This window comes from Gastrolobium bilobum, unplaced genomic scaffold (genome assembly GCF_033153095.1).
Source record: "Gastrolobium bilobum isolate Gb01-03AN ecotype WA unplaced genomic scaffold, APGP_CSIRO_Gbil_v1 utg913, whole genome shotgun sequence".
NCBI lineage: Eukaryota > Viridiplantae > Streptophyta > Magnoliopsida > Fabales > Fabaceae > Gastrolobium > Gastrolobium bilobum.
The window spans coordinates 1,282,912-1,305,810 of NW_026900059.1; the positions used below are offsets into that span (position 1 = coordinate 1,282,912).

At 37.8% G+C, this 22,899-nt stretch overlaps 1 protein-coding gene and 1 non-coding gene across 2 annotated transcripts; both read right to left on the reverse strand.

Moving 5' to 3' along the window:
- Window positions 1–1,421: 1,421 nt before the first annotated feature.
- LOC133295055 (uncharacterized) lies at window positions 1,422–13,881 on the reverse strand. Its single transcript, XM_061493834.1, has 9 exons — window positions 10,778–13,881; window positions 10,534–10,638; window positions 10,264–10,416; window positions 4,152–4,315; window positions 3,873–4,020; window positions 3,634–3,756; window positions 3,454–3,541; window positions 1,810–2,312; window positions 1,422–1,719 (listed from the first exon to the last, which is right to left on the reverse strand). Exons 1-8 carry the CDS (start codon window positions 13,184–13,186, stop codon window positions 2,146–2,148), a joined length of 3,357 nt encoding a protein of 1,118 aa, XP_061349818.1. The 5' UTR covers window positions 13,187–13,881; the 3' UTR covers window positions 1,422–1,719; window positions 1,810–2,145.
- A 5,054-nt stretch (window positions 13,882–18,935) lies between these two features.
- LOC133295148 (small nucleolar RNA R71) lies at window positions 18,936–19,041 on the reverse strand. Its single transcript, XR_009749294.1, has one exon. It is a non-coding gene; the product is annotated as a small nucleolar RNA R71 (small nucleolar RNA).
- Window positions 19,042–22,899: the final 3,858 nt, after the last annotated feature.

Sequence of the window (22,899 nt, forward strand, 5' to 3'; positions counted from 1 at the left end):
AAATAAAATGTACAATGACATCATTATATGCAAACGAGTAATGCCATTGTCATGTAACTTTATTTTTTGTTTACCTTGGGTTGAGATTGAACTTTTTTGATTAGAAAATAAGGATAACAAAGGGCAAATTCTAGAGCACTTGATCATAAACTCTAATATTATGTAATGCAATTAACTCTCCATAAGGTTAAACTGTTGGGTAAAATCACATGAATTGTTTTATTATATATCTCTTGACAACTATATGTATGGACAAGAAAAAAAAATTACCCAAGTTTTAATGATATATGGTTATTTGATAGTTAAAATGGTTGGAACCTCTTTATATCTATGAATCAATCACAATTCACCATGACGGGCACTTTAGAACAAATATCCTGGTTATGTGATATTTTCTTATCCAATTTCATATTCAAATAGATGTTTTATCTATCCAGTATGATAGTCATTTAATTAAACTCTTAAAAAAAAAAAAAAAACAAATAAATTGCAATGTACATGCTTTTGTTGGTGATTCATCAAATAGATTATGGACACGTGTACGAAGTCCGCGTACTTTGACATTTACACAAAAGTCTACCCCGTGTGTTAGGTATGAAGTAGCAGTCCTATTAGAGGGCCAGGGGAGTAGATGTTGATAGTGTCACAGGAATTGACCTTGTGGATTTTCTTCACATTTTGAGAGTTGGTGATGCCACAGCATCTTACTCAAAACTTTATTAATATAATCATTGGAAAACCATTAAAATCCCCTTATTGAAACCGATGATATCTACTTTAGATCGATAAGGGCCAGGCACAAAAAATTTAATTGAGTCAACGACATGTTAAATTTATGATTTTGTCATCTAACAAAGCCTTAATGTGTGATATCAGTTCGTCTTGCCAAAACCATCTCAACGATGTTTTATTTTTTACTTCTTCTTCTTGTTATTGGAGAGTTTTGAATATAAAGAATGCCCAAGAGTTCTGTTATTCTTGAATACCCCCAAATTCCTCGAAAATATGATGATGATCCTGTTATATAACATGGTAACATCAATGTTTTTTTTTTTACGTAGACCATCAACAAAAAACAGTGTGTTTTACTTCGCCAATACAGGTTGTGGTTCTGTGATTCTTACCATTTCCAATATTTGTTGTATTCCCTCGTTAAAACTTGCACAACTTGTAATATGCTAATTCATTCTCCGAATTTCTCAAGCGTTCATTTCAGTAAACCAATAAATGGTCTACATGAGTACACAAGCTGCAAAATGGTACACAGACAGATTCATAGGAAAAAGTCTTAGGTATTATCTGCATTAAAAAGAACAACGACTCAAAGGCACTCATTCTGGGTGGGTAAGAACTTTCTTATGTTGTATGCTCCACATTTGACAAAAGAAGCAGGTCAGGTTGTTACATAAAAAATAACCTTTATTGATACAGCTTCAACAGCCAAAACACATCTTTAAGCATGCATATTCATGTCATTGAGAATATATCATATCAATATAATAAAGCAACTCAAATTAAATGTTTATGACAAATTGAATTTGTTCGATTGTTCCATTTGCAAATAGGAAGCATAATTCGTCATTATCCTCTCCATATGAAGCACAGGAAGCGTGTCGTTGGTTAATTTATGTACACATCCCTCCAGAAGGCATGGTTCCCCCTCAGTTGATGGTAAAACTACTACTATTGCTACCATCACCCTGATCACGTGCAAAAGCCCTGCAGAGGACGATTAAATTCACACTCATTACCAAAAGAAAATATTTCTCTAGCCAGTATTTGGAACTCCACATTAACTAAATCACTCACACTGTGACATTCTGATATTCCACATGTAGCTTTCTTCAGAGCACAATGCCGCTTCTGGGAGGAAATCCATGCTAAAGTGCCATTAACTGCACTAAGGAAAATACCATTAAAGGCAACATTACATAAGATTTTTTAGACTAAACCGAGGCATGATATTACAATATAAGCGTGGATAAGCTTGAATATAGGGCCTTTAAATCCTTTTTTTTTCCCTTTTAAAGCTAAGCTTGTTGGTGCCTTGAACTGGAAGAATCATGCTTCGCCTTATTTCCCTTCTTCCACCAATTCTAGGCTACATACAATGTAAGGGCAATTGACTATTTCAAGATCAATTGACTATTTCAAATTCATTGAAGCAGCCATACTCCTCAGCTTCTTGGAAATTTCTGAAAATGATGGCCTTTCAACAGGATCAGAAGACCAACAACTTTCCATTAGAGACTTCCACTCAGGATCACACCACGTTGGGATTTGAGGACGTAAAATGTTGTTCACAATTCCTCCTGCAAAACAAAGTCAGACAATAGTCAATACTGATATATAGCATATTCTTCTGAACACCAAAATATTCAGAATGCACTTTGAGCCAGATGTGTACAAAGATTAAGCCACTCCATCCTCCTGTCCATCAAAACAGGCAAGTTTTGATTCACTCTCCTGTCTACCCATTACCTAATTTACCTGTAACTTCGTAGCAGAGAATCTCAGGTACAAGTTATATACGAACCTGTTCCCTTCCCAGTTCTAAAAAGTTAAGTTCCTCAGCTACATTAGAATTACATGACCACAGTTCAGGTCCAGCTCAAGTAAGCATTAGAACTAAAAAATATATACCATAAAATCATCACTGGCACCTGATCTTCAATATATACCAACACTATGTTTTCCTTTTTCGTTATCTTTTTACTAAGGGAACTTCTTCAAAGATAAATTTAAATTATCCAGTCTCAAATTCTACATCTCAACAAGGATTCAATGATGTTTCTTATAAAGAAGCTATGTACTAATATCCTCTCATCTGGCAAGCTCAAACAACAAATCTAAACATGACAACACTATGTGAAAGACAGACCACCTAATCCTGTAATACTGAAGCTCCCTGCAAAGTCTGCAACAAGTAACTGACGCATGACAAATTTTGATAAACCTGACGGTGTAAGGAGATTTTCTGTTCTGCAATTAAGTCACAACACACTTACTTCGAACCATTTAGGTGTTTCATATCACAAGATTTTTACAGCAGCATCTAGGATTGGATGCGGAGGAAGTAACTAAGGTAGGCAAATACATGATTATAGACCCGATACATAGACAAACAGACAGAAGGCCCAGAGAAAATTCATAAAGCGGTGAGGAAGAGGATAAAGAGAACAAGAACTGCAAGTTATCGACCAAGAGGGTCAGCCAAAAACAAAATTACAGCAATTCATGTCATTGTTATCTTGCTTGAATACATTGAACCCATATTCACTCCTTACTACAGTTGTCGAATTCCTGAGCAAAATATAATAGAAGAGAGTAACAATACTCTTACAAGCACGTCTTTAACAAGAATGTGAACAGATAGAATCGCTTTACAACCCAAAATATAATATGTACCAAAACAAATTGCTCTATGCAAATATTTTGTTACTTCGATCTCACCTATTATTGAAGCGCAATGCATCTCAGCATAGGGTTCATCCCCTGTGAGTAACTCCCACATGACTATCCCAAATGAGTAAACATCAATCTACAACACAAGCAAGTATAAATGCAAAGAAACATCATCAGAAAAGAAAAGGATATTAGCAATGTAAAGTTGAACAGCTATACCAAGAATACCTTCTCGGACACCATATTGCTTTTCCCGCTGAGAAGTTCAGGTGCCATCCATGGCAAAGTTCCCCGTACTCCTCCAGACACTAGAGTATGCTGTTTAACCTTAGATAAACCCAAGTCACCAATCTGAAAAATTAAACACTGTTTCAATCTCTGCTAGCAGGTTGCTTTTATATATATAAATATATAAAACTTTCTAAAATTTGCATCATGAGTTATTTTATCCTAATTTTCATGGGTACCTTACAGACAGGCCGTTGTGGGTCTCTCATATTAACCAATAGATTCTCACACTTCAAATCAAAATGCACAATGTTCTTTCCATGCAAATACTCCATCCCAAATGCAGCATCCATAGCAATAATGAGCCTCTTACGACGATCTATCGTTCTGTTAAATTGCTCCGAAGAAACAGCATAAATAATATATCATCAGTACACAAGAATTTTCAGATGGGAGAGCACACATTCCAGTGCTTGAAAACATTGATGAAATATAAATTCCTTCATGCATCAAATTACCTATCTTTCTTATGCAAGAACTGTTTTAAAGATCCATTAACCATGAATTCTGTTACTGTTGCTAAAGAACCATCAGGTCCATCACGAACAATACCATAGAAGGAGACAACATTTGGATGATGTAATGAACTGAGCATCAATGCCTCCTTCCAGAAATCTGCAATCTGGCACAACAACCAAAATGAAATCATTATATAGAGCTGGGGCTCTAATAAATGTTTCAATATATACCAAACAACTTCTATGCATTTATACTTGCTTTATCATTCCTCTGTTTTAAGTATCCTTATACAGCGGGAAATTCAGATGTTTCTTTCATCCTACACAAAATGAATGAATTTCTATATTGAACAAAATTGTGACACAAACAATATGTCTATACCAGGGCTATCCAATGAATTACAGCTTCAATAGGATCTCTAACTTCAATCCCAAAAGTAATCCATCACTATATATTAAAATACTATACACTATCTTGAGAGCAGTTTAATCTCTTAGTCTATTCTCCCTTAAAAAATGACACATGTCATTCTTAACTTCCCTTCTTTTAAATTTTAAATAGAAAATCTTCTGAATTAATTATGCATATCTACTTTATTCTTTTAAACGTTTTTTCTCTTTAATTTATTATTGAAATATAAGACTGAAATGTATTTTTTCATATATTGATTGACACCCCAAAGGGTTCTATTTATACATATTACAAGGTAGTTAAGGAGATGAAGTAATAAATAAAATACACAGTGACCAAAGAGGCATCACACTATTCAAAGATACTAGTAGCTAGAAACAAGTAAAAGACTCTAGAATATTCTACACTCCCCCTCAAGTTGGGAGATATATATTGATCATCCCCAACTTGCTAATTAAATCCTCAAAGCTGGGTTTATGTAATCCTTTGGTGAGAATGTCGGCTGTTTGCTCCTCGGTAGGTATATATGACAAACATACACTACCCTCCTCTAATTTTTCTTTAATAAAATGACGATCAACCTCCACATGTTTGGTTCTATCATGATGTACAGGATTTTGAGCAATACTGACTGCAGCCTTATTATCACAATAGAGTCTGACAGGTAGAGAATAAGATATCTTTAACTCTTCAAGGAGTCTTCTTAACCAGATTCCTTCACAAATGCCATGGGCTAGCGCCCGAAATTCTGCTTCTGCACTGCTTCTGGCAACAACAGTTTGTTTCTTACTTCTCCAGGTCACAAGATTTCCCCAGACATAAGTACAATATCCTGAAGTGGATCTTCGGTCCATTGCAAAGCCAGCCCAATCAGCATCTGTATAGATTTCTATCATCCTCTTGTGTCCCCTTTTAAAGAGCATTCCTCGACCAGGGGTGTTTTTGAGGTACTTGAGGATTCTATAAACCGCACTAAGGTGTTTTTCCTTAGGAGAATGCATGAATTGGCTAACCATGCTAACTGCAAATGCAATATCAGGCCGAGTGTGAGATAAGTAGATCAGCTTCCCTACCAACCTTTGGTACTGCTCCCTGTCAACATCTTTTCCATCTTCAATTCCCAATTTAATATTGGGTTCAACAGGAGTTTCTACTGGCTTGCACCCGAGCATACTTGTTTCTTGTAGCAGGTCTAGGATATATTTCTTCTGAGATAAGGAAATTCCGGCCTTGCTACGAGCAACTTCCATTCCAAGGAAATATTTGAGTGATCCAAGATCCTTCAGTTCAAACTGATTAGCTAAACCCCCCTTTAAAGATTTTATTTCCTCCCAGTCATCACCAGTGACAATTATGTCATCAACATAAACAATGAGGATAGCAATTTTGCCACTATCGGAGTGTTTAAAAAATAAAGTGTGATCAGTCTGAGCTTGGACAAATCCTCTTTCTTTAACAACACGAGTAAACTTTTCAAACCACTCTCTAGGGGATTGTTTAAGTCCATAAAGAGACTTCTTCAACTTGCATACTGAACCATCTCTCTCTTCAAAACCAGGTGGTGGATCCATGTAAACTTCCTCATGTAAGTCCCCATTTAAGAAGGCATTCTTTACGTCCAATTGATGCAAGGGCCAATCAAGGTTGGCAGCAAGTGATAGTAGGACTCGGATAGAGTTAAGTTTGGCAACGGGAGCAAACGTCCCCTGATAGTCTATCCCATAAGTCTGAGTAAATCCTTTGGCAACCAATCTGGCCTTATATTTGTTGATGTTGTTATCTGCATTAAATTTTATTGTGAACACCCATTTGCAACCTACAGTTTTCTTTCCTCTGGGAAGTGCCACGGGTTCCCAAGTTCCATTTTTCTTAAGTGCATCCATTTCTTCAAAAACTGCATCCCTCCATTTAGGGTCATTAAGTGCCTCTTGGATATTTTTTGGTATTTTTGTACTGTCTAATATAGTGTTGAAAGCACGAAAACCTGGAGATAACTTTTCATATGAAATGTGATGAGAAATAGGATGAGCAGTGCAAGATCTAGTACCTTTTCGAAGGGCAATGGGCATATCTAGGTCAGATGTACCGGTGTTCTCAAGTGGATTGCTGGAACTAGGACTCGGGTCAGAAATCTGGCAGTCTAGAGGATCTTGAGGAGATTTACGCCTGCTGTAGAATTTTCCCCATTTACCGGGAGGATCTCCAGTCTCTGGTACAATTTTTGTCCTTTTCTCCTGTACATTAACTCCCCCTGTCTCCATAGGTAAAGAAACAACACTTGTTTCCAAGGGTAAAGGTAAGACAGTAGAATTATTTGGAATCCAAGACTTGTCTTCATTTACACCAATAGACTCCCCCTGAAGAGAAGTCGAAGGAAAAAATGATTGTTTTTCATAAAAGGTAACATCCATAGAAACAAAGACCTTTCGAAGAGAAGGTGAGTAGCATTTGTACCCTTTTTGATTAGGAGGATATCCTATGAAGACACATCTAACAGACTTAGGATCAAGTTTTGACCTTTGATGTGGAGGAATGTGAACAAAAGCCACACAGCCAAACAACTTTGGAGGAAGGGAAGAGAAAGCCCGAAAGGAGGGGAAAAAACGGGTAAGGCAAGATATGGGAGAATGAAAATTCAGGACACGAGAGGGCATCCGATTGATAAGATATGAGGCAGTCAATACAGCCTCCCCCCATAGGTATTTAGGGACATGCATCGTAAACAAGAGGGCTCTAGCAACTTCAATGAGATGTCTATTTTTTCTTTCGGCCACCCCATTTTGTCGAGGGGTGTTAGGACAAGAACTTTGATGGATAATACCTTGCTTGGTTAGGTAATCCCCAAGAACTGAATTAAAATATTCAGTACCGTTGTCAGTTCGCAGGATTTGGATAGAGGTCTGGAATTGAGTTCGTACCATAGCATGAAAGTTTTTAAAAGTGGCTGCAGCTTCAGACTTATCCTTTAGAGGATATACCCAGCATACTCTAGAATGATCATCAATGAAAGTAATAAACCAACGAGTTCCAGATATATTTTTTTCACGAGCTGGTCCCCAAATATCACTATGGATCAATGTAAATGGAGACGAAACATTATAATCTCTGAGGGAATAAGAAACACGAGAGTGTTTTGCAAACTGACAATCATCACAAAAAAAGGAACTTGGTTTTTTATTGATAAATAAGTTTGGAAACAACTTTTGAAATAAAAGAAATTTGGGTGTCCTAAACGACGATGCCACAACAAAACATCATTATAATCGTCTGATAAACATAAAGAGTGATTTGCAAAAATTCTCTTTTCATGAGAATCTTCTTCAAAATAGTAAAGTCTTTCTTCCTCTCTAACACTGCCAATCATCAGCCCCGAATCCTGTTCCTGAAAAACACAGGTTTTGGCAGAGAATTTAGCAACACAATGCAATTCAGAGGAAAGTTTACTGATAGAGATAAGGTTACAAGTAAGAGAAGGGACATGAAGGACAGAGTTCAGAGTAATATGATCAGAGAGCTTAATGGATCCCTTTCCCGCAATATTAGAGAAACTACCATCAGCAGTCCTTATTCGTGACGGGTGATAATAAGGGGTATAAGAACAAAACAAGGATGCATTACCTGTCATATGATCAGAGGCTCCTGAATCAAGAATCCAACGACTACTACGATCAACATGGAATGCCATACCTTGTTGAGCAACATGACTAGTTGCCTCAGCAGATTGAGACATTACCTTCTGGAATTGCTCATACTGAGCTTTTGGGATGAATACACCATCGGAGTTTGGAAAGGCACGAGACTCCTCACCCTTATCATCAGAAGAGATTTGATAAGCATGACTCTTGTTCAGCCCCTTTGTTTTCCAGTTTAGTGGTTTTCCATGAATTTCCCAACATTTTTCGCGAGTGTGACCACTCTTATTGCAATGAGAACACCATCGGTCAGAACGTTTTGCATCACTAGGGGGACGAGGAGTATGTTTTGCTACTAGGGCAGATACATCGGAGGATTTAGAGTTCTTGTCTCCCAACATTACCTTTCGGCGAAGTTCCTCCCGTCGTACCATAGAAAAAGCAGCTGCAATGGAAGGTAACGGGTTCTGTCCCAATATCCTTCCACGAACATCATCAAGGTCACGATTAAGGCCAGCAAGAAAATCATAGAGACGTCTTTTCTCTAAATAACTCTTAAACCTTGCATTAGCTTCTAAACCTTGAAGATCTGCTGCATCATAAAGATCCAACTCCTGCCACAGAGTTTTTAAAGCAAGAAAGTATTCAGTAACAGACATCCCCTCTTGATGTAACTCTCTTACCTTGGTGTTGAGTTCAAAAGCTTGAGAAGCATTGCCTAGGTCAGAATAATATTCTTTAACGGCATCCCAAATTTCCTGAGCCGTATCAAGAAACAAATAAGTTTGACTGATATCAGGATCCATGGAGTTAGTCAACCAGGTCATGACCAAGGCATTTTCAGTCATCCATTTATCATAATCAGGATCATCGACTTCGGGTTTTTCCTTTTTTCCATCAAGATACCCCATTTTCCCTTTTGCTTGGATAAACAGCTTGACAGATTGATGCCATTGCACATAATTCTTACCGTTTAAACGGTGGTTAGTAATCTGTATAGCTGGGTTGTCTCCAGAAGACGAAAAACAGGAAAGAGGAGAGACACCGGAAACATTTCCGGATAATTTTTCAGAATGCTTATTCTCATCCTCATTATTTCCAACTTCCATCGTTCTAAAAAGAAGGAGAGCAACAGGTCACGCCTATTGTCTTTGATAACGAAGAGGAAACAACTGGACTTAGCAAGAAAAGTGATCCAATCGTGATTTAAACCCTCAGAACAGGAAGAGGGAAGCCAAGCGAGCTGTTCTGTGGAAGCCGCGTGACAAACGGAAGCCAGCAGGGTGGCGCGTGGCTCACACGCGCCGGAGAAGCAGATCTGTGGTGGCGGCGCGTGGCTGACGGTCCGGCGACGGGGCTGTCGTGGGTCGACTCGGAAATGGCTTCTGAGTTCAGTGGTGGTCTTGGTTTCATGATTGAAGGGGTCTAGATATGGTTTCTGAATTATATAAGCGAAACAGTGAAAAAAAATGGAAAAAAAGCGATGGAGGTTTACAAGAAGACCACAGGATAACCTGCTCTTGATACCATATTGAAATATAAGACTGAAATGTATTTTTTCATATATTGATTGACACCCCAAAGGGTTCTATTTATACATATTACAAGGTAGTTAAGGAGATGAAGTAATAAATAAAATACACAGTAACCGAAGAGGCATCACACTATTCAAAGATACTAGTAGCTAGAAACAAGTAAAAGACTCTAGAATATTCTACATTTATATTTTTAAAATTCTATCTGAATTAATTATGTTTACCTCCCTTATAATTTTAAACATTTTTTAATTTATGCTTTTTAAATTATACTTGAATATAAAAGTATTTGTGTAATGCACGAGATACTTGGTAGTTATAATATATGATACATAAAAATATTTCGTCGAGGCCAACATTTTAGGTTTTGATGAGCTCATAAAAAAATAATGTAACTATTTTTCACTTTAGTGAAGTTTTTGAGTAAAAGGTTGAATATTCTTGACACAGAGAAGAATAAATAATTTTTATTATACAAGTTTAAATCAGTAGTAACTTAAAAAAAAGGAAAAACTATCAGATACATATATTACCAATCTTGCTCTTTCAGATGGTCTTCCAGCAAAACAACTGGCTTTTATTCTCTTTATGGCAACATCAGAACCTTTCCATTTCCCATGATAAACAGCCCCATAAGTTCCAGAACCTAGCTCGCGGATCTCCTCCAAATCATCATTTTTAATAGTCTGAAAAATGATCAGCTTACCATCAAACCCGAGGTATGTGGGAAAAGGAAAGCCAGAAACACATCAAAACATAAAATGATATGAACATAATGGATTAGAGTAAGATGGGAAGAAAACCTGCAATCCCCTAGCAATTGCTTCTGCCTCAGCCTTTGTAGGTTCAATTTTAGAAGTATCTACATGGTCAATTTCAGAGTCCAATTCTAAATCACCATGAGCATTCTACAAGACAAATACATACATATCATAATATAAGGCAACATAAATTAAACACAAGCACAACCACACCTCCCTCTCGATAGAATAAAACAACTTCACTTTTTCCTTTTGAAAGAAGAAAACAAAATCACTTCATCCTCACCACGGGTTCTACTTCATTTGCTGTTTCTTCTTTGGTATTTGAATTGTGTATCTGAGAACTGGCATGCTCATCAGCTGCAGTTTTCACCTCCTCAGCAACTTCTAATGCAGCCTTTTTTACAGAAGCAATCAACTCAGGCAAGAAGCTGAATTGATGAACCAAATGCTTAGAATCTTCCGGAGCAGAACAGTCCTCACCAGCCAATTTCTCAACATGCCCACACTCTGCTGCAGGTTTTGAATTTGAATTGTTAGACTCAACAGGAGCAGCAGCTTCGCATACATTCTCAGCAATTTTATTTTGCTCTGAAAAAGATATACTCTGCACATTAGAGTTTTCAACCTTGTCCCTCTCTACCCCTTCTCTGAGCAAACTTTTCGACTGCAAACTCACTGCTACAGTCAGAGGAGTGTCATTTCTTAAAACCTCTTTATTGTGAACCATATTAAAAGATGGTTTTGGCAGCTGCATGGGTTCGAAGCAGGTTCCAGCATTTATGTCTTGTGGGGGATGAATGGTATCTACAATAATTGAGTGTTGATTTTCCTGACCTAGGGACTTTGGATTCAACTTCAGAGCATGTGCATAAGGATGTTCCGGGATGGCAGTCCCATCATTTCCTGACAGTTTCTGTGAGGAATCAACCCATGGATTTTGACTATCTGGTCCAATGAAAAATCTTGGACTACCCTCTCCCCTGATTAATCCAGCATTTATCATACCATTCACCTGCTGAGGTGGAGTGGTTGTCTCATAAGTGGGTCCAATATGAACTGGAGTTGGAGCATTTCTCCTGAAAGCATGCCCAGGTACGTGACCACAAGCGTAATTACTATCTACTCCATAAGGAGAAGATGGATTTCCATACCGCACATTGTGCTCTTCCAGGGGAGGAATTTGTAGATGTGGTATAGCAGCCACAGTTTGGTCAGGAAAGAGTTCAGCTCCCAATTCAGGAGCAGCCCGTTGAGGAGCATAATTGGAAGACGTAGTATGTCCATCAGTCACACTATCATGCCCCGGAGAGAAATTTATAACAGGAATATCGCTGACATAATGATCACTCAATCTTCCAGATCCAGAGACATGCCCTCTTGATTCCTCAACCCGAGCAGTTGTCTGATGCTGCAAACCCCATCCTCTCTCATGATTCTGGGTATCACTATAAATAGACCTATGATCATTATTAAGATCATTTGGATAGATCATAGGATGTAACTTTGCATCAGCATTCACCGTGAAACTATCCCTGTTTGAGGGGCATTCTGCACATGGATTAGCAACCAGTGGAAGTCCATTACTAACATTAGGATGCTCCACAGCTGGTTGACCTCTCGGAAAACTCATGCGACATTGCTCACATATACTGTTCCCATCAAGAACATGGGGGCCATGAAGAATGTTGCCCGGAAAACCCGACTTCTCACCATGTGCTGCTCCAGTTGGCAACCACACAACATTTTCAGAATATTGCGGTTGATTGTCATACACAGGATGGTGATTCACATGATGCCGAGCATACTCATCCGAAACTCTATCAATGCCCTTATCTGGTAACTCAGGAAATGGCACACGGTACCTTGTACCAGAAGGAGAAGATGGAAATTCAGCATGGTGACCATGATGCCTAGGAGAGTAATAAGCAGGATTCCACGAAGTATCCATTTCACTATATCTCTGGCCAATAGATGGCTGGTGCTGGATCGTGAGATGATGCAAATTGTACTGTGACATAGATAGTTCCCCACTTCTCTGGCTAGGAATTCCACTATCCACACTGAGTCGATTAAAGAACTGATCAGCCACATGGATATCCTCAACAGGGCCAACCATAGCAAACTCCGCTTGCTGCAACCTCCTAAAGTCAGAAGCATCATTTAAACTATTCAATGCATCAACATACCTCCTCTCAGATTCATCCCCATCAATGAAGTGAGAGGAACCATCCTGCTCAGATTGCGAAAACAAGAAAACCCTGAGCCTAGTGAACCCATCCCCTGACCCCAACTTGTCATACTCTTCCATCATGTTAACCACATCATCATCATTGACAACAGAGACAAGGGCATCAAGATCCTCATCAGGCTGCTGGTACTTCAACACAGCTGCCCCTTCATACAGCTCTCTCATCTTTCCCATCAACTCATCATAGCTAATATCTCTTGGAACACTCACAATACGTGTCTCTCCACCAACATAACGAAGCTTCCCATCTTGGGGACGGGGCATTATACTCCCCAGAAAGCTACACAAGAACTTAACACGCCGGCTATCATCGCCGGAACCGGGTGCTGAACCGGAACCAGTAGCCAGCAATCGAACCGCTGTGGGACTATCCATCAACAAGTGTTGTCGATATTCAATTACACTCTCAGACTCGCTCAAGCATTGAAACCCTTTATTACACATGAGCACCACTCACTCCCAAGTTTCATAACCTCATACAGGAACCGCAGAGTGTTACCCGTTGCTGCTACACCCGATAGGTGGGTGAGTTTACGATTTCAAATGACGTTGAAGATTAGGAAAATAATAATAATAATTAAATAAAAAAGCCAATCACGTTTCCGAGAATAACCACGAGCCTATTACACAAAGAGAAACAAAATAATTCGAAGCGGAAACACGAATCCGAAGCCCCGACTACAGATCCAAATTTAGAGGGAACCGTTAGCGGTACCTGACATGGCGAATTGGACGACACCCAGATACAAAAAATTCGAAATTTCGGAGTGAAAACATGACCCAATTGAAAAATCTTGATGGGTTTCAACGGCGTTGGTGGTTCTCTCTCTCACACACACACTATTGCTTTTGGTTTTTGTTTTGTTAAGATTGTGGAAGTGGGGTCCTATGTCCTGAGCTGAGAGGGGTTGGGAAGGGAGAGAGAAAGGAAGAAAGAGTTTCAACAAGGATCATAAAATTGGAAAGGAAGAAGAAGAAGATGGTGATGGTGGTGGTGGTGAAAAAGAAGAAGCGCCATAAGCATAGGCATAGGCATAACCCAAAGTTGGAGGACAAGAAGAGTGTGGCGTTGTTGGTTGAAGGATGGATGGTTCCATTCCAAGATGCGATGCCAGGTTGCCATGTAGAGTCACACGTGGCACTCTCTCGTAACGGTATTTCTTGGCATATTATTTATCTTCCTCGGATATGCCCTTTCGTCTTACGCTCCCTTCTTCTACGTGACCACCACCACACCTTCTATTTTTTATTTTCTATTTTTTATTTTTTATTCTCTCCTACATCAAATTCCCCGCACCCCTAAGGTCTCGTTGGTTATATGTAATTAGGGATGTAAATAACTTACGGTTAAATTTTAGTTTAAATAAATTAGGTTTGTGTAAAAAATATTGGGTCTAGCCTGACTTATTAGTTTATGTAGGCCTCAAATTACAAGTTTGATCTGACCTATATTTAAAAAATAAAAACTTTGGTTAGGCCTATTAGCCTGTTTAAGCTTATTAAACATTCGACAATTAAAAGAATAATTAAAATAATATTACTTTATTATTCAAAATTATTAAAATAATATTTTTATTTATTTTATTTAAAATTAATAATATGATATATGCTAACTTGTAGGTTTATAGGCCCGACAAGTACAAAAAAGCCTATGGTTTATTTTTTAAATAAATTTTTTTAAAAATTCGGGCTTATTTTATTTTACCATTTATAATAGGCTAAATTTGACCTAATATAACGGTAGGCCGGCCTAATCTATTTGCAAAATAAATATAGGTTTTGATGATTTGATAATGTTTTCCGTTAATTAACGAATTGAGAAGTTGTGGAAGTAGTTAGTTACATTATAATACAATTATTGATCAATTTCGATTCAAAATAACTTCATAAATCTGTTTGTATAACTGTTCATAATTGTTTTAGTGTTTATTTACTTTCACTTAATTGAAACTATTTTAAGTCATCAACATTTTAGTTGTGTACAACAATATGTTAGTAAAAGAATTATCAGAGACTGTCAAATATAAAATTTGAAGTCTAAGTAATTAAAAAAGGGGTAAGTAAATGCTAGATTAACTAAAGGTTATATAAATGAAATTTGACTTTTTTTTATAGTAAGGGTACTTCCAAGTATTCTTTAAGGTTGAAATACACTTATTATCAAAAAAGAACAAATAAAAGATTCATTAAACGCGAGTTTAAGACAAATGAATTAACTTGATGATTAACTACATTTACTTTTTAGGATTAGATCACTTTTAACTCAGTCCCTGGGTTAATTAAATATAAGTTACTCTTCAATTAATTTTAAAAGAGCTTCATTTCAATGCACTATCATTGATTGTTTTGCACTATTTTCCACCACACATTATTGAATGCAATAATACATTAAATTGAATTCATTTTAAAATCATACATTCCTACATCAATTTAATACTTCTGAAAAATTTAACTCCTCTTTCTAATATGTTAGCATAATATTCAAGCCCAAACAAACATGTCTTCTTAAGCAGCGGGTTTATGGGCCGATTCTGAGTCTCAGAATCCGAAAAGAAATGGCCGATGGAAGTTCCAAAAAGGTCAGATCTAAGGAAGGCATGTGTACCAAACTGTACCAAACCAAACTCCTTTGGCACAGGTGGTAAGGAGTCTGGATCTCTTAATCAGAGATCTCGAGTACAAGCTCTTGGAATAGAAAAAAAAAATTGGGAGAGCTGCCCCCGAAAGAGTCCAACATACTCGATTGGGGATTAATCTTCAGTTTCGGCTAGAAGATACCCTTCAGAATACTGAAAAAAAAAAAAAGGAAGGCATGTGTTAAAACAAAAATGTTACGAAACAAAATTATTCTACCAGCGGCAGTGGATAAGAGCATGTTTGGATGATTTTTTTTTTGTTAAGTTAAAAGCTATTTTAAGTTAAAGTTAAAAAGAATAATTTAAAAATAAAATAAAAGTTATTTGATGATTACATAAAAAAAATTAGCTTAAAAATTATTTAAAAGTTCAAACTTCATTTCAAAAAAACTGAACTTTAAAAAAAAAAAAAATTCTAAGAGCTTTTGACTTTTAGCCTTTTTTATTATTATAAGTGCTTTTGTAAAAAATTTGACCTAACTTTTATTTATAAAAAGAAGAGAAATTAAAAAAAAATAAAAATCCAAACAGACAGTACTGCCTACATTTAAGAAAAAAAGAAAAAATGTCAGTGAACTATGAGCCGGTACAAAAAAACTAAAACAATGTTCACTTCGGAATTGATTGTTTTTTTTTTCATATATTTTCAATTTTTCAATGTCTAACTTACCACACACACAAAAAAAAAACACAACCTTGAAAATCCATATTCATTGATAAGTCTCTTAAAAGAGACTTAGAACATATGGTTTAGAGTGTAATTGATGAGAAATGAATGATGTTTGTGATTAAAATATCCCAAAAATTTATGTTGGGCTTAAATTCTAATGGGCTTAAACTTGTTATTTTACAGGCCCATTGTGTTAACATTCATCAGAAAAAGGAAAAGCAAAAAGGAAGTGATGGGCCGGACCTAAAATATTAAAGCCCAGAGAAAAAAGGGAAAGGAAGAGAAGAAGATAAGAGGAGGAATTGGGCTGGATCTTTTGGTGGAAGGCCCAAGTTAAAGGAAAGGGAAGCTAAAGGGATCAGAAAGAAAACCCTAATCTCCTCTCTCTCTAACCCATTACGCTACCTAACCACAGCCGCACACCAAACCCACCCTCATCATATTTCCTAATCTCTCTTCCTCTAAGCCGTGAATCATTTTTCTGAAAGACTCACACAAACCACCAGCCACTCAAATCAAAGTCCAAGTGTGATTATTGTAACCATCTGTGACCACACAGCTTGCTTTAGCCATTATTCTAGAAGCCATACACCAACAGAATAGTGATGTGGATGCTGTTACGAGTGCGGAGCGAAATTGCATTTGGAATATCTGATGCGATTGTGGAACAATTGGGGACCACTGGTGTGTAACGCGCAAGGAGCGCGTGTATACCTGCTGAGCTGGAGAGGAAAATCGCGCAAAGAAGGAAAGGAACCTTATAAAAAGGGAAAGAGGAGTGAGTCAAAGCGTCCCTTCTTCCCATTCCTGATTCTGATTTATCGTTTTTTCAGTTCTTGCTTTCTGCACCATTTTTATTTTCTTTTAATTTTTATTTTGTAATGAGATTCTGGTTCATCTGATGAACTTGATACATGCATTTACAGCACTGAAATTGTTGGTTGTTAGGCTAGTGCTGTAAATTATTTTCTAGCATTTCTTGTTTGTAATTTCTTTATTTCTGTTACTGTGTGTAAGCCTCACCCATATGGATAGTGGCTAACTTTTTAGAGGTTGGGTTTTGGTGATACCCAAACCTCAGTGCTTGTTAGATCTTTGATTTTCTGGTTTTAATTGTTATATCTCAGTTGTTTAATGCTGTTTCTAATGTTTAAAATTATCTGCATTTTGGCCAAATGTCAGATGTTTGGTTAGGATTTAGTTGTTGAGAAACAATTAATTCTGGATTCTGCATTAGACACATGGACTTAGATGAGAAATCATCTAAGGGATCTCAATTCAGAAATGAATGAGTACTCATGTAATATTGGACCTGAATCTCAAGAGTCCTAATCCCACTTGGCATAGAGATATGGAAGTGGGCAACTTTGGGATAAAATAATTTTTAAGAGATTAAAAATTAACAATACAGCCCTGTTAACTGAGAATCTTAGAATGAGCTTTTTGTTAATCAAATTATTTTTCAAGCACTGTGGGGAAGGAGAACCAGAACTCAACCCACCTTTTTAAACATCTTTATCAATTCAGATTTTCCAATTTCCTTTGTTATTTCATAGTTCAATCTGTATTCTGTTTTCAAAATTTTTGTCACATCTGTCATTTAAGTTGCTTAATTCTTCATTCTTATTTTATAACTTAGGAAAGTAATTCAGAAAATTTTAAAAGAAAAGTGAACAGTAGTGTTTTAGGTCCATTCTAAATTATTTTTACTTTACAATTTTATTTCTTTTATTTTCAAATAGTAACTCAATTTTAAGCAATTACAAATTTTAGTCATTTCAAAACGCCAACGATCCTTGTGGGAACGATAACTGGGACTTATAACAGCCCTATATTACTTGTTGTCGCGTATACTTGCGCGCATTACTTGCACAACTGTTAGCAAGGCAACAAGTTTTTGGCGCCGTTGCCGGGGATCGAGGCGTATATGATCAAGTTTCTGTGTGATTGCTATTTTTGAACTGCTTCTTTTTGCTGTTTTTAGTGTAGCTCATTTGAATTCTGTGTCAGTTTTGTTTAGTTATTAGTTCTATAGTATCTTGAATATTGGTAGTTTAAAATCTGTTCTGTTCATATTCTGTTTATTTTATGTCATTTAATTTTTCTTAGTTTCATTTTTATTTTAATTATTAGTTCCACCCTGTGTGAGGGTGAGTTATTACTGCCTTATAAAGCCGTCAGGCTGTGAACTGTCTTGGGATTTTTCTGCTTGCAGGTTCTTGTGTGTTTATTTATTGCTTGTTCTGCATAAAAGTTGGTTAGTAATTTAGGTGTTTTAGCTAAGCCAGGTTTACCTGTTTTAGTTAAAAGGGGTGCATGAGTGCAACTCCACACCCGTTCATATATTCAATTGACCCGGAACCTGAAAGGACATTTAGAGTTAGGAGAAGAGCCCAGATAGCACATAGGCAAATTCCACTTCTAGAAATTGAAGAAATGGAGGATTTAGGAAGTGTAAACGGGAATGATGGGGTAGGAGGACCTGCAAGGATAAGGGAACCACCTGTTATAAATGATAATGATAGGTCCATGATGGACTTCATCATACCTGTGTTGGATGAGTTAGATCCAAGCATAGCCCAACCTGTGAATGGAGTGCCCTTCAAATTAGAACCGGTGATGTTCACCATGCTTCAAAACATGGGGCAGTTTCATGGGTTGTTGATGGAAGACCCACACAAGCATCTTAGAAATTTCATAGAAGTGGCCAACACTTTTAGGAATCCTAACATCTCGGATGATGTGTTAAGATTGAAGCTCTTCCCTCATTCACTGGCTGACAAAGCCAAAGAATGGTTGAACTCCCTTCCATCCAACTCTATAACCAATTGGCACACCCTTGCTGAGAAATTCATTATGAAATTTTTCCCCTCTAATAAGATAGTGCAAACTAGAGGTGATATTGCTAACTTCATGCAGAGGGATGGAGAGACACTAGTGGATGTGTGGGAGAGGTACAAGAACCTTCTTAAGCAATGCCCAAATCATGGTTTGCCCTCTTGGGCAGTGTTACAAACCCTGTACAATGGCCTAAATACTCAAAACAGGGCCTTGGCAGATTCTGCTGCTAATGGCATGTTTATGACTATGTCCTTTAACCAAGCCCATGAGTTGTTAGAACAAATGACTCAAAATTATGCCCAATGGCCTGAAGAGAGAAATCAGCCAAGGAGAGTGGCTGGTTTACATGAGATAGACCCTGTAACAGCTCTTTCAGCCAAGTTTGATGCACTGTCTAATTTAGTGAGAACCCAAGGACAAACCATTGAGGCAAGATTATCTCAATCCCAAGTTCCTGCACCTCAAATACCTGTGACCCAACCTCAAGTTAATGCAATAAACACAAGTGTAACTTGTGTTTGCTGTGGTGGGCCCCATTTGTATGATAGCTGCCCATCCAACCCAGAATCTGTGTTTTATGTGGGAAACCAAAATAGAAACCAAAATATTTTTCCCAATAACTTTAACCAGGGATGGAGGCAGAACCAACAGCCTCAATATTTTCAAGGGCAGGGGCAGCAAGCTGGTCCTTCTAATGCTCAAACAAAAATACCTTTTCCTACCCAGAATTACCAACAAACTTCAAGGCAGCAAGCTGTTGTTCAACCTAGTGAGATGCCTATTGCTCCATCCTCTTCTTTAGAAGCTTTGTTAAGGGAATATTTGGTTAAGAATGAGACCAAGCAAAACAGCTTGGAAGCTGTTGTGCAAAGTATTCCAGCATCCTTAAGGAACATAGAATCCCAACTAGGCCATTTAGCAAACACTATGAATACCAGACCTCCTGGTACCTTGCCGAGTAACACTGAAGAACCTAGGAGAAATAAAGAGCAATGCAATATGATAGAGCTTAGAAATGGCAGATCTGTAAATCAGCCAGAAGCTGTGGTTAGACCTTCCACATTAAAAAAAAAAGAAGGGGAGAACATGCAGAAAGAAAAGGATGCAAATTCTGAACCTGTTCAGAATTCTGTTGTTCATAATAGCCCCCAAGGGGTTGTGCACAATAACTCTTCACCCACTTTGGTCGAATCAGACACTCAGCCCTCTATAGATGAGCCTTTAGGGAATAATTCCATTGAAAAACCTACTCAAAAGGGTTTGACCCCTAAGCCAAATAGTGAGACACCTGCTGCTTCAAAAAGACCTCCACCACCCTTTCCTCAAAGGTTGCAAAAGCAGAAGCAAGATAATCAGTTTAGGAAATTTTTAGACCTCCTAAAACAGTTGCATGTCAACATTCCATTTGTTGATGCATTGGAACAAATGCCCTCTTATGTAAAGTTCATGAAAGAAATTCTTTCAAGAAAAAGGAGGCTAGAAGAGTTTGAGACTGTTGCTCTTACACAAGAGAGCAGTCAATATCTTCTTAGTAAGATACCTCCTAAACTAGGAGACCCAGGAAGTTTTACAATCCCTTGTACCATAGGAGACCACTACATAGGCAGAGCATTGTGTGATTTAGGTGCTAGTATCAACTTAATGCCTTTGAGTGTGTACAAAAAGCTGAAAGTAGGAGAGCCTAATCCCACCACTGTCACATTACAGTTGGCTGATAGGTCTCTAGTTTATCCGGAAGGGAAAGTAGAGAATGTTTTGGTGAAAGTAGATAAATTCATTCTACCTGCTGATTTTATAATCTTAGACTATGAGGAAGACAGAGAGGTTCCAATTATTTTGGGAAGGGCTTTCTTAGCCACTGGTGAGGCTGTAATAGATATTAAGGAGGGTGAGTTGGCCATGAATGTAAATGGTGAGCAAGTAAAATTTAATATTCTAAAAGCCATGAAATACCCAAGAGACATTGAGGAATGTTCTAGACTAGATATCATTGACTGTGTAGTCAAAGATGAATTTTTTCATGAGTCCTCATTAGACTCTTTACAAAATTCTGGTTTTGAGGGTCTAGAAATCAGTCAAACTGATTCTGAGGAAGTAGTTAAGTGGCTGAATTCCAGAACTGATGTGGTTTGGAAAAATAAAAATTTTGAGTCCTTAGAATTGGCCAAGAGAGGGTTAAAAATTCTCAAACCCTCAATTGAAGAGCCCCCTGTGTTAGAACTTAAGCCTCTGCCTAATCACCTTAGATATGCTTACTTAGGGGAAAAAGACACATTGTCTGTCATAGTGTCCAATCTGCTCACTGTGTTAGAGGAAGAACAGTTGCTGACTGTTTTAAAAAATTTTAAGAGGGTTATAGGTTGGTCTTTGGCAGACATAAAAGGAATTAACCCTTCCTATTGCACACATAAAATCTTTTTTAATGACCCAACCAGCAGCTCTAGAGAGCAGCAAAGAAGGCTTAACCCAATCATGAAAGAGGTAGTAAAAAAGGAAATTATTAAGTGGCTGGATGCTGGGATTATTTATCCTGTTTCTGACAGTAACTAGGTTAGCCCAGTACAGTGTGTCCCTAAGAAAGGTGGGATCACTGTTGTGGAAAATGATAAAAAAGAACTAATACCCACTAAGACTGTCACTGGTTGGAGGATCTGTATGGACTACAGAAAACTCAATAAAGCCACTAGGAAAGACCACTTCCCTTTGCCTTTCATTGACCAAATGCTAGATAGGTTAGCATGTAAGGAATATTACTGTTTTCTATATGGCTATTCAGGGTACAATCAAATAGCCTTAGCCCCCGAGGACCAGCCAAAGACCACGTTTACTTGTCCCTATGGCACCTTTGCCTTTAGGAGAATGCCCTTTGGGCTATGCAATGCACCAGCCACCTTTCAAAGGTGCATGATGGCTATCTTTACCGACATGATAGAACAATTTGTGGAAGTCTTCATGGATGACTTCAGTGTCTTTGGGGACTCTTATGAAGAGTGCCTAGGAAATTTGGGAAAAGTCCTTGAGAGGTGTGAGGAGACAAATCTGGTCTTAAATTGGGAGAAGTGCCATTTTATGGTGAGAGAAGGCATTGTGTTAGGACATAGGATATCCAAGGCTGGGTTAGAAGTTGATAAAGCCAAGATAGACCAAATTGAAAAATTGCCACCCCCTGTTAACATAAAGGGGATAAGGTCTTTCCTTGGGCATGCTGGCTTTTATAGGAGGTTTATAAAAGACTTTTCCAAAACCTCAAAGCCTCTTAGTCATTTGCTGGAAATTAACACCCCATTCCATTTTGATGAGGCTTGTCATAAAGCCTTTGAGGAGCTAAAACAGAAATTAATTTCTGCTCCCATTATAATAGCCCCTGACTGGTCATTGCCCTTTGAGTTAATGTGTGATGCAAGTGATTGGGCAGTGGGGGCTGTTTTAGGACAACGAAAAAATAGAGTTTTTCACTCTATTTATTATGCTAGCCGAACCTTAAATGGAGCCCAACTAAACTATACAGTTACTGAAAAGGAACTGTTGGCAGTGGTGTTTGCTTTTGACAAGTTTAGATCCTATTTGGTAGGTACCAAAGTCACTGTATATACTGACCATTCTGCCATAAAATATTTGGTGGAAAAGAAAGATTCCAAGCCTAGGTTGATTAGATGGGTTCTTCTCCTTCAAGAGTTTGATATGGAGATTAAGGATAGGAAAGGAACCGAAAATCAAGTGGCTGATCACTTGTCTAGGCTTAATGATGAGCAACTGTTTTTAGTTGCCACCAACACAACCCCATGGTATGCTGATTTGGCTAACTATTTAGTTAGTGGGGAACTTCCTAAGGAGCTGAGTTACCAACAGAGGAGAAAGTTGGTGCACGAGAGTAGGTTTTATTTGTGGGATGAGCCCTACATGTTTAAAAAATGTGCGGATCAGATAATTAGGAGATGTGTGTTGGAGGAAGAGAAAGAGGCAATTTTACAGCAGTGTCATGACTCACCATATGGTGGTCATTTTGGTGG

What these genes read in the sequence shown, in the direction of transcription:
- LOC133295055 (XM_061493834.1), bottom strand. Translation starts at nt 13,186, where the DNA reads ATGTGTAATAAAGGGTTTCAATGCTTGAGCGAGTCTGAGAGTGTAATT. An exon ending in TTCTTGCATAAGAAAGATAG is followed by an intron (nt 4,021 to 4,151) that starts GTAATTTGATGC and finishes GCAATTTAACAG; the next exon opens with AACGATAGATCGTCGTAAGA. An exon ending in GCAATATGGTGTCCGAGAAG is followed by an intron (nt 3,542 to 3,633) that starts GTATTCTTGGTA and finishes CTTGTGTTGTAG; the next exon opens with ATTGATGTTTACTCATTTGG.